The sequence below is a fragment of the Numenius arquata genome, unplaced genomic scaffold, assembly GCF_964106895.1.
Source record: "Numenius arquata unplaced genomic scaffold, bNumArq3.hap1.1 HAP1_SCAFFOLD_98, whole genome shotgun sequence".
Lineage (NCBI taxonomy): Eukaryota > Metazoa > Chordata > Aves > Charadriiformes > Scolopacidae > Numenius > Numenius arquata.
Window position 1 is genome coordinate 110,587 of NW_027415797.1, and position 11,972 is coordinate 122,558.

At 52.6% G+C, this 11,972-nt stretch overlaps 1 protein-coding gene across 1 annotated transcript; it reads left to right on the forward strand.

Annotated features, from left to right (window-relative positions):
* Positions 1-10,308: 10,308 nt before the first annotated feature.
* On the forward strand, positions 10,309-11,244 carry LOC141478982 (olfactory receptor 14A16-like). Its single transcript, XM_074167912.1, has one exon. It carries the CDS (start codon positions 10,309-10,311, stop codon positions 11,242-11,244), a length of 936 nt encoding a protein of 311 aa, XP_074024013.1.
* Positions 11,245-11,972: the final 728 nt, after the last annotated feature.

Here is an 11,972-nt window from a genome sequence, read left to right on the forward strand (position 1 = left end):
GCTCTTGGGGGGAACATGGAGCAGCATCACACAGTTACCAGGAAGACTGAGCCTGAGTCAAATCCATGGTAGAAGATACAAGGACAAGAGGCAATGGGCTGAGAAAAGGGACGGTCAAGCCACATAAGGAGGAACTTTTTCCAGCATGAGGATAGTCAAGCACTGGAAGCTGTTTCGCAGAGAGCGTGCAACAGCTCTGTCCTGGAAAGGGATCCAGACATCTTTGAACAAAGCCCTGACTCTTCAGGTCTGACCCTGTTTTCAATGGGAGGTTGGTCAAGACACCCTCCAATTTCCTTTGAGCCTGAATGATGCTGTCCTCCTCCTGTCCTTCCATCTGCAGGCTGAGATATTTCCCCTCTTGGAGCAGACATTCTGAAAAACCACTCCAAATCTGGAAAGACTCTTTAATGCTCCAAATACATTCAGGTCGGGGGGAAAAAAAAAAACCAAAACCAAAACTATGCTGGATTATTTTTTCACAGAGACAGTTTTAAAGGGTCAAAGTAGATTCAATGCATGAATTCTGACAGTCAAGTTACAAAGAGGGAGGAAAAAAAGTCAACAAAATCTTTGTCAGTAAAGAAAAACTCCCCCAGCCTGTGGGATGTCCTCATTAGTTGGCCCTCTAGGAACTGGGATCCTTGGGCTTCTTGGTCTTAAGTGGGAGCTCAAATCCTGAACTGGAAGGACAACATTGGCTGCAGGTACACACCGTTTTCTTGACACGACTGTGAGCTCGGACCCAGTGGATGGAGTTTCTCACACAGGTCACGGAGGAGGGCAGGATGTCGGGGAGAGGGGCTCACGCTTCAGTTTCCCAAATCCCATGAGTTTTCCCAACCCATCCTTCTCTTGACCTCTGGCATCCTATTTCTTGAGATGCAAAGCTGGCGGGTCTTCTGTTGATAAAGCATCAGTGATCCTTCCAGTGATTCTGTGATTTCCTTTAGAGTGGCAAAAAATAATAATAATGATGAAAAGAAATGTTAAAGTAACAGTCTACTTCCACAATAGCAAATCTGGACAATGGCAATTAAATTAGTATTTGCCATATAAGGTATGATATCCCATCCTGAAGTACATATTGAAAGTGGTTCAGATGAAGGGTGGTCTTGCAAAAGTCACCCCTTGTGTCCCCGTGTGGCACAGACGCTGCTGGTTTCCCTCTCCAGAGAGTGGCAGAGGCCGGATCACCTTCTCAGAAGAGGCTCCTTGCCAGGGAGCCACAGCCATGGGGGGAGCTCACCTGGTTCTTACTGGCACTTCACTCAACTGCTATTTGGATACATTTGGTGCTTTTCTGGGATGACTATTCCAGCACAGAGGATCATAAAAAGACGACTGTTTCTTAAGAGATGGTGAAAAAGGCCCTGTTTGGCCAAGAAAGCCCACCATGTGCTCTGGAGGGAGCGAGGAAGATTATAAAAAGCACCAGGAAAGTCCAAAATGCTCTTCCAAAGGGCGAGTGGCCCTGAGCAGTGGTGATTGGCCACGTGTAAGTCTGTTAGAGAGGGTCAAGCAATGTCAGCGAGAAGCAAGGGGACGGCTGATGGCTTTAGCCAATCCTTACAGCCGTGTCTGAAGCCAGCCGTGGGAAGCAGTGGATGTTTGTGGGTAGAGACTGAGGAAGAGGCTTCTCCTGGGACAATGGCAGGAAGGAAGACCCTTCCTCTGCAAACCAGGGGTGATACAGACATTCATCTCTTGTGTGCCTGCCTCAGCCTGGCGGATGGGGAATGCCCACTGCTGGGGGTGGCTGTTCTTAGGAATGCCCCATGGGCTGACAACTTGCTCCTTTCCCCTCCTTCACTGCCCACACTTGGATGGACTTCAGGAAACATCCATGAGCCTGGAGGATGCACAACCCTCCTGGGCTGAGGTCTCAGCACTGCAGGGGCAGAGGAAGGGTTTGTGAGACACATGGGCGTGCAGGGAGAGAGCAGTGTGGGGGGAGCAGTGAGTGTGCTAAAGGCAGGAAGAAGAAATGGAATATTGGGGGTTGGCTGTTCAGTGCTGGGATGTGGAGCTACAGAGAGGATTCTGGCGTGGATTCTCCAGGATTCTGGAGCTTGGAAATCTTGGGGATAAATGAGCAGTAGCAAGGCTTTGGAGGAAACCAGGTGAGATGTGGGGAACTCACTGGCATTGGCAAATCCTCAGACACCCACATTTTGGTGTTGGAAACAAGGAAGCAGGCACAGGCACAGGACAGCGTAGCTGTGGTGGGGATGGCCAAGGGCCTTGGTGGGGCTTTGACACCCCAACAGATCTGAGGCCCTTGTTCTCTTGCCTGTGGCTTCTGTCTCTTCCACTGAGACCCACGAGAGAACACAAGATCCTTCCAGCTCCAGTGCCTCGTTGCCTCCTCAGCCACCCCCCATAAATCCTGGGAGGTGCCCTACTGCTGACCTGCACCTGGCAACACACACTCCCAATCACATTGCCCCCAGGAAGAGCCCCGAACATGCCAAGAGGGAAAGGAGCCCCATCTGTAGGGGATGTGGGTAAGGACGTGGCCTTCCTGCTTTGAAGAGCACATCAAGGGCTTCCACAGTGATCTCTACATTTAAATTTTCCGTTGTACCAAGTGTCTCCAACTTCCTGCTTCACCAGCCCCCAGGTTCACACCTCCCTGACCGCTCTTTTTTTTTTTTTTATGTTTTTTGCCAGGACCAGGTCCAGGTGAGCATCACCCTTGTTTGCCCACCTGGCGGCTGTGTTAAGAAGTTGTCCCAAGGTCCTCCAGGCTGCTGGCACCCTGTGTCTTTGCCTGGCCAGTGAATGCCAGGGCAACTACTCTTCCCCATAGGAACCTGCTCATTGACTTGGAGACTTCTTCAGGTTGCTGTTAGAAGACTTATTCTGCCTACTGTGCCCGATCAAGTGGGTTATAATGGCCAAGACATTTTCACCCTTACTGGCTTCTCCTCTCATCCTCACTCACACAAGCTCACTCAACCCTTGACCCATCTCACACAGGAGCTCCATAGATCTGAGCTGCTCCTTCACTCAGGGGGCATTCTGCTGGTCGTCCTCTTCCCTGCTACTCCCTCCAGCAGAGCCTGTACCCTTCCATTGCAGCACCACAACTCAGCAAGATGTCCCACCACATCTCATTCAATCCAAAACCATCCCAGTTCTGTGAGTAGACATGGGACTCCTCCTGGCAGTGCATATTTGGGCCACAGCACCTCAGCTGACTTCTCACGGGGAAACCTGAGCTGTGATCCTGCCCAGAAGAACCATTGTACATCGAGCAGTTCGTGCTGGGCTGGGCTGTACGTACAGAGTGGCCTTCACCCCTGGGCTGTGCTGCACAGATGCCTTGGCCACAGGACAACCTCAGCAGCACATTGTCACACAGGAGCCTGCAGAAAGGTCCCAGTCTGTACCAGACATTCTGCCTCCCGCGTGGCCCTCCCTGTACCCGGCACTGCTGCAGGAAGTTCTCATGGAAACGTCCTGTCTGTTTGACTGTCGAGATGACGAATAGTGTTGTTTCCTTGTAAGAAAATCCTGGAGTGGTTTGAATGACCAAAAGAGGAGACTGTCTCCTATGGAGGGGGTCTGCATGGTTGTCTGCATGGTTTGCTGCATTTGGGTCGAAGGCCCATTCAATGCTACACCTCCTGGGGTTCTCACCATCGAAACAGACATGAGATTGCCTCTGTGATGCTCCCCTTACAGTGCTCCCCTCATGAAGAGCATTTTAAAAGACACCTTGCGGAGTCTGAGTGCTTTTCTTACTGGGATCATCACTGACCAGCACCTCCTGGTTATAACCACTCTTTCAACAACCTTGGATGCCAACACTCAGGTCCCATGGACTGGTAAGGGTGTAGTTTGCTCAGGTAGCCCCTGGCTTGGTCCCCGTCCACTGCTCATTCTTCTCCTCCAGAGTCCTGCCTCAAAGCAGAAAGGGCTGGGAGACCTCGCTGGTGGCAACTCGGGGAAAGAGGACATAGAGTATCTCAGATCTATCTACACCGTCTCCTACTAAATTCAGCAGTGGCCCCATGTTATCTCTTCTTCTGCTTTAACGGTTCTGGAATTACCAAAAGCTCATCTTGGTGCCCTGGAATTCCTTTTCAAGTTTCAACTGAGTTTTGATAGGGGCCATTGCTGAGCCAGGAGAATGCTGTCCTTGAGGACAAGATGTATCCAGGCACACAGTGAAAACTGGTCTTTTCATTGATTGTATCGTCAAGGGAGTGAGTAAAGATCCCTGTGTGACGTGTTTCATGTCCATGCAATGCCTGCAGCTACTGGGTAGAGAAGGGACAGACGTTGCCTCTCTGATGCCACCTGATGACTGGCACCTCTGACAGAAGGCATCAGTCGAGGGAACGGGCACCCAATCGCACTCTCTGCGATGCCGTCTGGGGCAGCTGTGACACATCCACCCTGGATGGGAACTGCTTCCCTGCAGGTCCCGTGTGGTCCAGGCCAGCCTTGGAATCTCATGTTACTCTGTGGCCCTGGATTTGAACATTGCATTGAGTAGCTGCCCTGAATTCTGTCCGGCCACGGGGAGCTGAACCTGGGACAAATGCCCCTGTAGTCACTTGAGCTCTGGTAAACTCAGCTGATGGAAAAGAGAGAGGCCTTGCTCTCCCTATGGCACAGGACTGCAGTCGTTCAAATGAATACCTCTAAAAACTGACATGAACATAGTGAGTAGATAAAATATTCCCTTGGCCTCTTTTGGGGGAATCAGTTGCCATTTCACTCGGCCAAAGGATTTCCCACCAGGCTCATATGTAATCCCTGAGATGTTGCCCTGTCTCTAAGAACTGCCCCATTAGAGCTTGCAGTTCCCTGCTCATATCTCATATCATATCATTCCCCTCTCGCACAGCTTTGAAACACTCCCAACATCTGCCATCGCAGATAAATAACTATCGCAGGACCAACTCCAGGGACATCTGTTATAGACAGACCCACAGGGAGAATGCTGATGGACGTTAACACTGCAGAAATATAGTTGCTCTCTGAAGTTTCACTATGATTAGTAATCAGCAGTGTGTCTCTTAAATAGTCATTAGTCAAATCCTGTTGTACCTGAATGCTTGAACGGTGTAAGAACCCCATGTGAAACCACATTTGGGGTACCCCAATTTAGCTGGGACACCTCAAGCGCGTGAATAAATATTTCTGCTTTGTAATTCTGTACTCGGTGTCTCAGCCTCTCTCCTCGGTCAGCGCAGGCCAGTTGCAAATTTTCCTAACAGCAATGACTGATTGCCACCTCTGCAGCGAGGAAAGCTCTGCCCCTTCTCTACGCAGTAGATGTCCAGGAACACAAGGCACATCACACCGGGGCCTCCACTCACATCCCCATATGAAATATGAAATGGAGATGTGAAATGTCCTGATAGAAACATGTCCTCGAAACAGAGTTTCTCCATTCAGTGTGTTGGGAGGAAATGTGTTTATGCAAATGGCTGCATAAATCTATATGTACGTAGGGGCAGAGAAAGTGTCATCACCTTGCTGGTCCATGTCCCATGAAAAACAATCATGAGAATTTACAGACCAGTGTCAAAGACTTCTTACGCTCCTGTTACACCAAGGCCTTTTTGGCATATGTTGCAACTTCTGCCTGACATCTTCCATCATTCCATTTTCCATCAGGGGTTGATTCGATTGCCCACACCGGGCGGGGGCTTCTTCTTCCAGGATGCATGGGAGATGCTGAAGCTTCCACTTGGGACTGGGAAATGTAAGCCAGGAGCTACAGGAACCTCTCTGGAGCAGGCGCTGGGTGATTGGCAGGGTAGGTCAAGGCGTCTCGGTTGAGACAACTGATTTCTCTCCTTTGGCTCGAAAGGGAAGCCTGGGCAATTGCACCCAAGGTGTCCAATGTTAAAGGAGATCACTCTCATCCCTGCCTTCACCTACACCGGAGGCACATGTAACTCACCCTGCAGGGAATGCAAAATGAGTGGGTGTAGATGCTGCAGAGTCTGCCTGACGGTGCTCCAGTAACCAGAGGCACAGGGCTTAGTGCAGATTTGGCTGTTCAAAGGAGAGCATTTAATTCACCTTGTCTCTTTGCTGCCCTCTGTGAATTGAGGGAGAGATCTAGAGAGATTGGAGCACTGGCCGATGATTGATGTGATGAAATTTAACACTTCCAAATGCCAGATCCTTCGCCTAGGACGGAGTATTGCCGGGCACAAGTACAAATTGGGAGAGGAGTGGCTGGAGAGCTGCCCTGCAGAAAGGGATCTGGGGTGCTGGTTGGCAGCAGGAGTCCCAGCAGGAGTCCCTGGGAGTCAGCAGGGAGCCCTGGCAGCCAAGAGGGCAAACCACACGCTGAGGGGCATCAAAGACAGTAGAACCAGCCGGTCGAGAGAGGGGATTATCCCACTGCATTCAGTGTTGGTGTGGCCTCACCTTGAATAGCGTGTGCTGTTCAAGGCCCCACCATTTAAGAAGGATGTGAAGGTCTTTGAAAGCGTCCAGAGGAGGGCATTAAAGCTGGTGAAAGGGCTGGAAGGCACGATGAGGATCGGCTGAGGACTTTGGGCTTGTCTAGTTTGGGTAAAATGAGGCAGAAGGATGACCTCCTTGTTCTCTACAGTCCCCTGAGGTGGGGAAGTGGAGAGGGAGGTGCTGGTCTCTTCTCCCTGGGAACCAGGGATAGGACGCGTGGGAATGGTTCAAAGCTGGAGCAGGGGAGGTTTAGAGTGGACATCCAGAAGCTTTCCTTTACCGAGAGGGTGGTCAAACACTGGAACAGGCTTCCCAGAGAGGTGGTTGATGCCCCAAGCGTGGCAGTGATTAAGAGGCATTTGGAAATGCCTTTAAATACACGGTTTAACTTTTAACCAGCCCTGAATTGGCCGGGCAGTTGGACTAGATGATTGATGTAGGTCCTTCCAATTGAAATATTCTATTCTATTCTATTCTATTCTATTCTATTTGATTCCCAAGTTGTCAGAACCCTTCGATCCTGCCCCACCACTTCATGTCTGAGCTTGCTCAAGTAACCCCTGACTTGCCCCACATCCACTGCTGGTTGTTCTCCTCCAGAGTCCTGCTTCAAGGAACACAGGCCTGGGAGACCTTATGGCTGAAGACAAAGAGGACAAAGAGGACCTCAGACACATCTGCACCTTCTCTGACAAAATTCAGCAGTAGCCACACCTGTAAAGAGGAAATGAAATGTCCCTGAGGAGAGCAAACCCTTCGGACCAGAGAGACGCAGGGCTGGACTGCGCGGCCCTGGCAGGAGAGGGCTTTGCTGCCTGTGGTGTCTCTGCAGCCCTGGAGGGCCTGTGGTGCAGGTGAAGCTGATCTCCAGGAAGGACAAGGTGCTCTTGAAAATGTCCTTGGCTACGGACAACCTGTGATCCAACACTGTGAAAACCATTGCTCTGCTCCTTGATTGCATCATCAAAGGGATGACTAAAGGATGCGGGAGCAGCACTGCCAGCATCTACTGGATGGAGAAGGGACAGGACTTGACCCCCTGCGGTTGCTTTAATGAAAACCTTGAACGTGTCTGAGGTTCTCCTGGGGTCTGTGACGATGTGGCTGCTCTGAATGGGGACGGTGTTCCTGCAAGTCCTGTGCTGTCCCTGCTGGCTGCGTGCTGCTGTGCTGGAGAGCCCTGGCACCTCAGGCAGCACCACAGGATGGAGTCAACCTCCAAATTGAGAGCATGGCCCTAAATGGGGACATCTGCTGTCACTTCAGCTGGCCAAAGGCATGCTCCACCAGCCTCTGAGGGAGGAGGTGGTGAGGAGGAGCAGATGAGCCCAGGTGCTGCCCAGTCCTTCTGAGTGTTTCCATCAGTTATCTGCAAGTGTCTTGGACCACCTCTGGCACCTCAAATGCCACCTGTGGTTTGCATGGGTACAGGAGGTAGAGGAGATTCCTCCCTTTCACTGCCTGGGTGTCCTGTCTCACAGTGACCTCAAGAAGAGGTCATTCTTGGACCTAACTCTGTCTCTGAGAGGGGAAATGCCACTGCTGGAAAGAAGTGTCTCTCCCCAGCGGAAGGAACAAACATCATTAATGACTTCAGTTGGTTTCAGAGTCAGTTGCCCTGGAGCCCCAGGGACATCTCTGAGGGAGCCCAGAGGGGCCAGAGGAAGCGCTGCCTTGGGCTGTTGCTCTGCTGCTGAGCTGGGCCGGGCTCCTGGGATGGAGGGAGCTCCTGGCCATGGGGCAGCGCGGCAGAGAGACAGCTCTGCCCAGGAGCAGCTCCTCTGCCAAGCGCAGCAGGGCTGAGGGCACTGCCTGCAGGCACCGAGGGGAGACAAGAGATGTGAGAGAGAGGTAAAGGCAGGCTGGGGTGGTGAGTGAGAGCTCACCAGGGGGAGAAATCTTCCCAGGCTTTGACACGGTAAGTCTCTGGCTGCAGGGCAATGCAGCTGAGTTCCTGGAAGCGTCTCCTAGACCTGGCACATGCCACGACCGATAGGACCTGTCGGGAAGGTTCTGCTGGGTTTTCTGGTGTGGAGGAGGAGGACATGCTTCAGAGAAGGCCTTGGGGCATCAGAGGCGTGAAGCCGGGTGTGCAAACAGGGCTGGCCAGGGCTGTCCATCAGAGCGGGGACCCTACACACCAGGGCACTGTGTGCTGGGAAGGGATTCTGCTGCTGCCAGGGTCAGCTGTAGCCTGCCCGGGGAGTGTGGGGAGAAGCTGTGGGTGGAAGGAGTGACCACCACAACGGTAGGGTAGGGACGAGCAGGTGAGGGCACGGTGCCTCTGCTGTCAAGAGAGTGCTGCATGGGTCAGGGCTTCTCACGGGTTAAGCTCTTCCTCGTGACATTTCTAAGGGGACTTCTCAGGAAGCACATTCACTCAGCAGCATCTTCCCCTTTGCAGCCGCATCAGGTTTTGTGTGATCTGCTCTTTAGCCCCTGCACACGCAGAGATGCCCCTGGGAGGTGTTTGCAGGCAGAGGTGGGCGCCCAGCGGGTGGGATGGGGTTTGTGAGCACTGGCAGGAGTTGAGCTGGGGACAGGGAGACGGCTCCTGGCAGCAGAGACATGGGCAGGGAGTGAGAGGGAGCTGCTGCCAGAAAGGCTGGGGAAGGGGATGTGGGCACCTCCCTGCTGTCCCTGCAGCACAGACACCTTCCCCTGAGCAGCTCCTCCCTGGTCTCCTTTCCCAGCCCAGGCAGAGCCTCTGTCCTCAGGCCCATGGGGTCTTGGCTGCGCATCACCCCTGCAGCAGCCAGAGCCCAGGAAAGGGCAAACCCCTGATTTCCATCTTGTTTGTGTGTCCCTCCTCCCTTGGCCAGGAGCATTGTGGCATTTCACTGCCGTCCCCTCCTGCCTGTGCTGCCCTGGTTCTCACCATTGGCTTTCCTGAGTCAGTGCCGGGGGTGGGGGTCGGGGGCGGCAGATTCAGCTCCTGTTCAGACTCCCATCCTTTGGGTCCTGCTCTACAGACGTGTCTAGGGGAGAAACGTGCCCAAGTCTCCTCCAGGCCAGCTCAGGACATTCAGCTTTTTCCCTGGGGTGTCCTGTGGGGCTGCAGGGTGCCCTCCAGAAGGGCACAGCTCTCCCAGAGTATCTCTGTGCTGCCCAGGATGCCCATGGAGAAGACATCTGGGTGCTGAGGCCATGGAAATGCTGCTGGGCAGCGTTAGATGGGCCACTGCAGTGATCCCTCTGTGTCCCAGTCTGGGAGGGGAGAGATGAGAAAGGGCGAGGAGTCTGTGAATCTGCTCTTTGAACCTGGATTCCTCTGCTCTCTGCAGCGTCCTCTTTCTTTTTAGGGGGACATCGGAGTGTGACCCTCCTCCAGGTCCAAGCTGCCAACACAGGGCAGCTGAGAACAGGACCGATGGGCAGAGCAGCTCTCCTCTCTCTGCACTACGGGACAGTCCCTTTGCTGCTCGGGACCCACAGGATTTCACTTGGAGTGCATTAGAAATGTGAGGGATTTCAAGCATCCAAACCCACTCCTAAAAGTGGCAGGTGAATCTAGAACACATTAAACAAAACAAAATCCCCTCAGCTCAGTTCTGCAGCTGGGAAAATTGCAGAGAACAGAGACAAAAAGTTCTTTGATGTCTCACAAGTACATTTAATTTGAGATCACCCTGCAGCACAGCCAGAAGGACTCCTCAGTTTCCCATTCCGGAGTCCTGCTCCCAATGGCACCCTCATCCAGCAAAAGCCAGGGCTCAAGTGAGGGAGCTGCAGACAGGTCTTCCTGAAAAGAGAGAGCCTGAGTGGGGGGTTGCAATGAGACATGCAATCAGTTTTGCTCAGAGAAGTCAGGCTGAACTTTGTACTGCCTTTTCCTTCTCAACAGATAACCACAGCCAGTGGTAGCAAATGCTCAACAGCAGCTCCATCACCCAGTTCCTCCTCCTGGCATTCGCAGACACACGGGAGCTGCAGCTCTTGCACTTTGGGCTCTTCCTGGGCATCTACCTGGCTGCCCTCCTGGGAAACGCACTCATCATCACCACCATCGCCTGTGACCACCGCCTCCACACCCCCATGTACTTCTTCCTCCTCAACCTCTCCGTTCTTGACCTGGCATCCATCTCCACCACTGTCCCCAAAGCCATGGCCAATTCCCTCTGGGATACCAGGGCCATCTCCTACTGGGGATGTACTGCACAGCTCTTCTTTGTTTTCTTTTTCATTGGTGCAGAGTATTGTCTTCTCACTGTTATGTCCTACGACCGCTACGTTGCCATCTGCCAACCCCTGCACTACGGGACCCTCCTGGGCAGCAGAGCTTGTGTCCACATGGCAGCAGCTGCCTGGGGCAGTGGGTTTCTCAATGCTCTCCTGCACACGGCCAATACATTTTCCCTACCCCTCTGCCAGGGCAATGTCCTGGACCAGTTCTTCTGTGAAATCCCCCAGATCCTCAAGCTCTCCTGCTCACACTCCAGCCTCAGGGAAGTTGGGTTTATTGTGGTCAGTGCCTGTTTAGCATTTGGGTGTTTTGTGTTCATTGTGGTGTCCTACGTGCAGATCTTCAGGGCCGTGCTGAGGATCCCCTCTGAGCAGGGACGGCACAAAGCCTTTTCCACGTGCCTCCCTCACCTGGCCGTGGTCTCCCTCTTTCTCAGCACTGGCTTCTTTGCCTACCTGAAGCCCCCCTCCATCTCCTCCTCACCCCTGGACTTGGTGGTGGCTGTTGTGTACTCAGTGGTGCCTCCAGCTGTGAACCCCCTCATCTACAGCATGAGGAACCAGGAGCTCAAAGAAGCATTGAAGAAACTCATTCAATGGGTTCAGCTCCAGCAGCAGTAGAGCTGCCCGTCTCTCCTCACAGACTCTTCTTAGCTTTTCTCAGGATGGTTTGTGCTTCATTTCTTTTTCATCTGTGGTCATTGTGTTCATACAGGAATGTCTGTATTTGCTCCACATCTCCAGAAGCATGCTCCTACTGTGCTGAACAATACAGAGGCCTTTGGTAAATGTGCCATCACGGTGTCAGAGCTGGCTTCCTGAGGAGCATCTCTGTAATCAAAGGGCATCTCTCCCAAGGGCAGCTCCTGAAGCCTGGGCTCTTCTTCCTGCTGAAGGCAGGAGCAGGCTCCAGGAACTGCACTCGCCATGGCTGCTGCTGAGCTTGGTTCTCGGAGGGTTTATGGGGAGAGGGCACTGGGAGACATTCTGGGGAGAGAGGGCTGGACCCAGGTCTCACTAATTTTAAGTATCTGTCCTGGGTTGGGTGTCACAGGGCTAACTTCTCTTACAGTGCTGGGGAAAACTGCACTTTTAGAAGACTCTAGTGTCTGAATTCATGAAAATATTTACTTTATAGCCAGCCAGACTCTGTGGGATTCAAGGTCTCGGTGTTTTTGAGCCTTGCCAGGGGCAGGCACAAGGAGGAGCAAGGCCTGGGCATTTGGCCTGGGCTGGACAACAGGATTATTTCATACCATGATTGTCACATTCAATATAAATTAGAAAAGTTTGCTGTGTAGTTTCTCTCTCCCTTGATGGTGATGGTCCAGAGAACTCCTTGCCTCAGT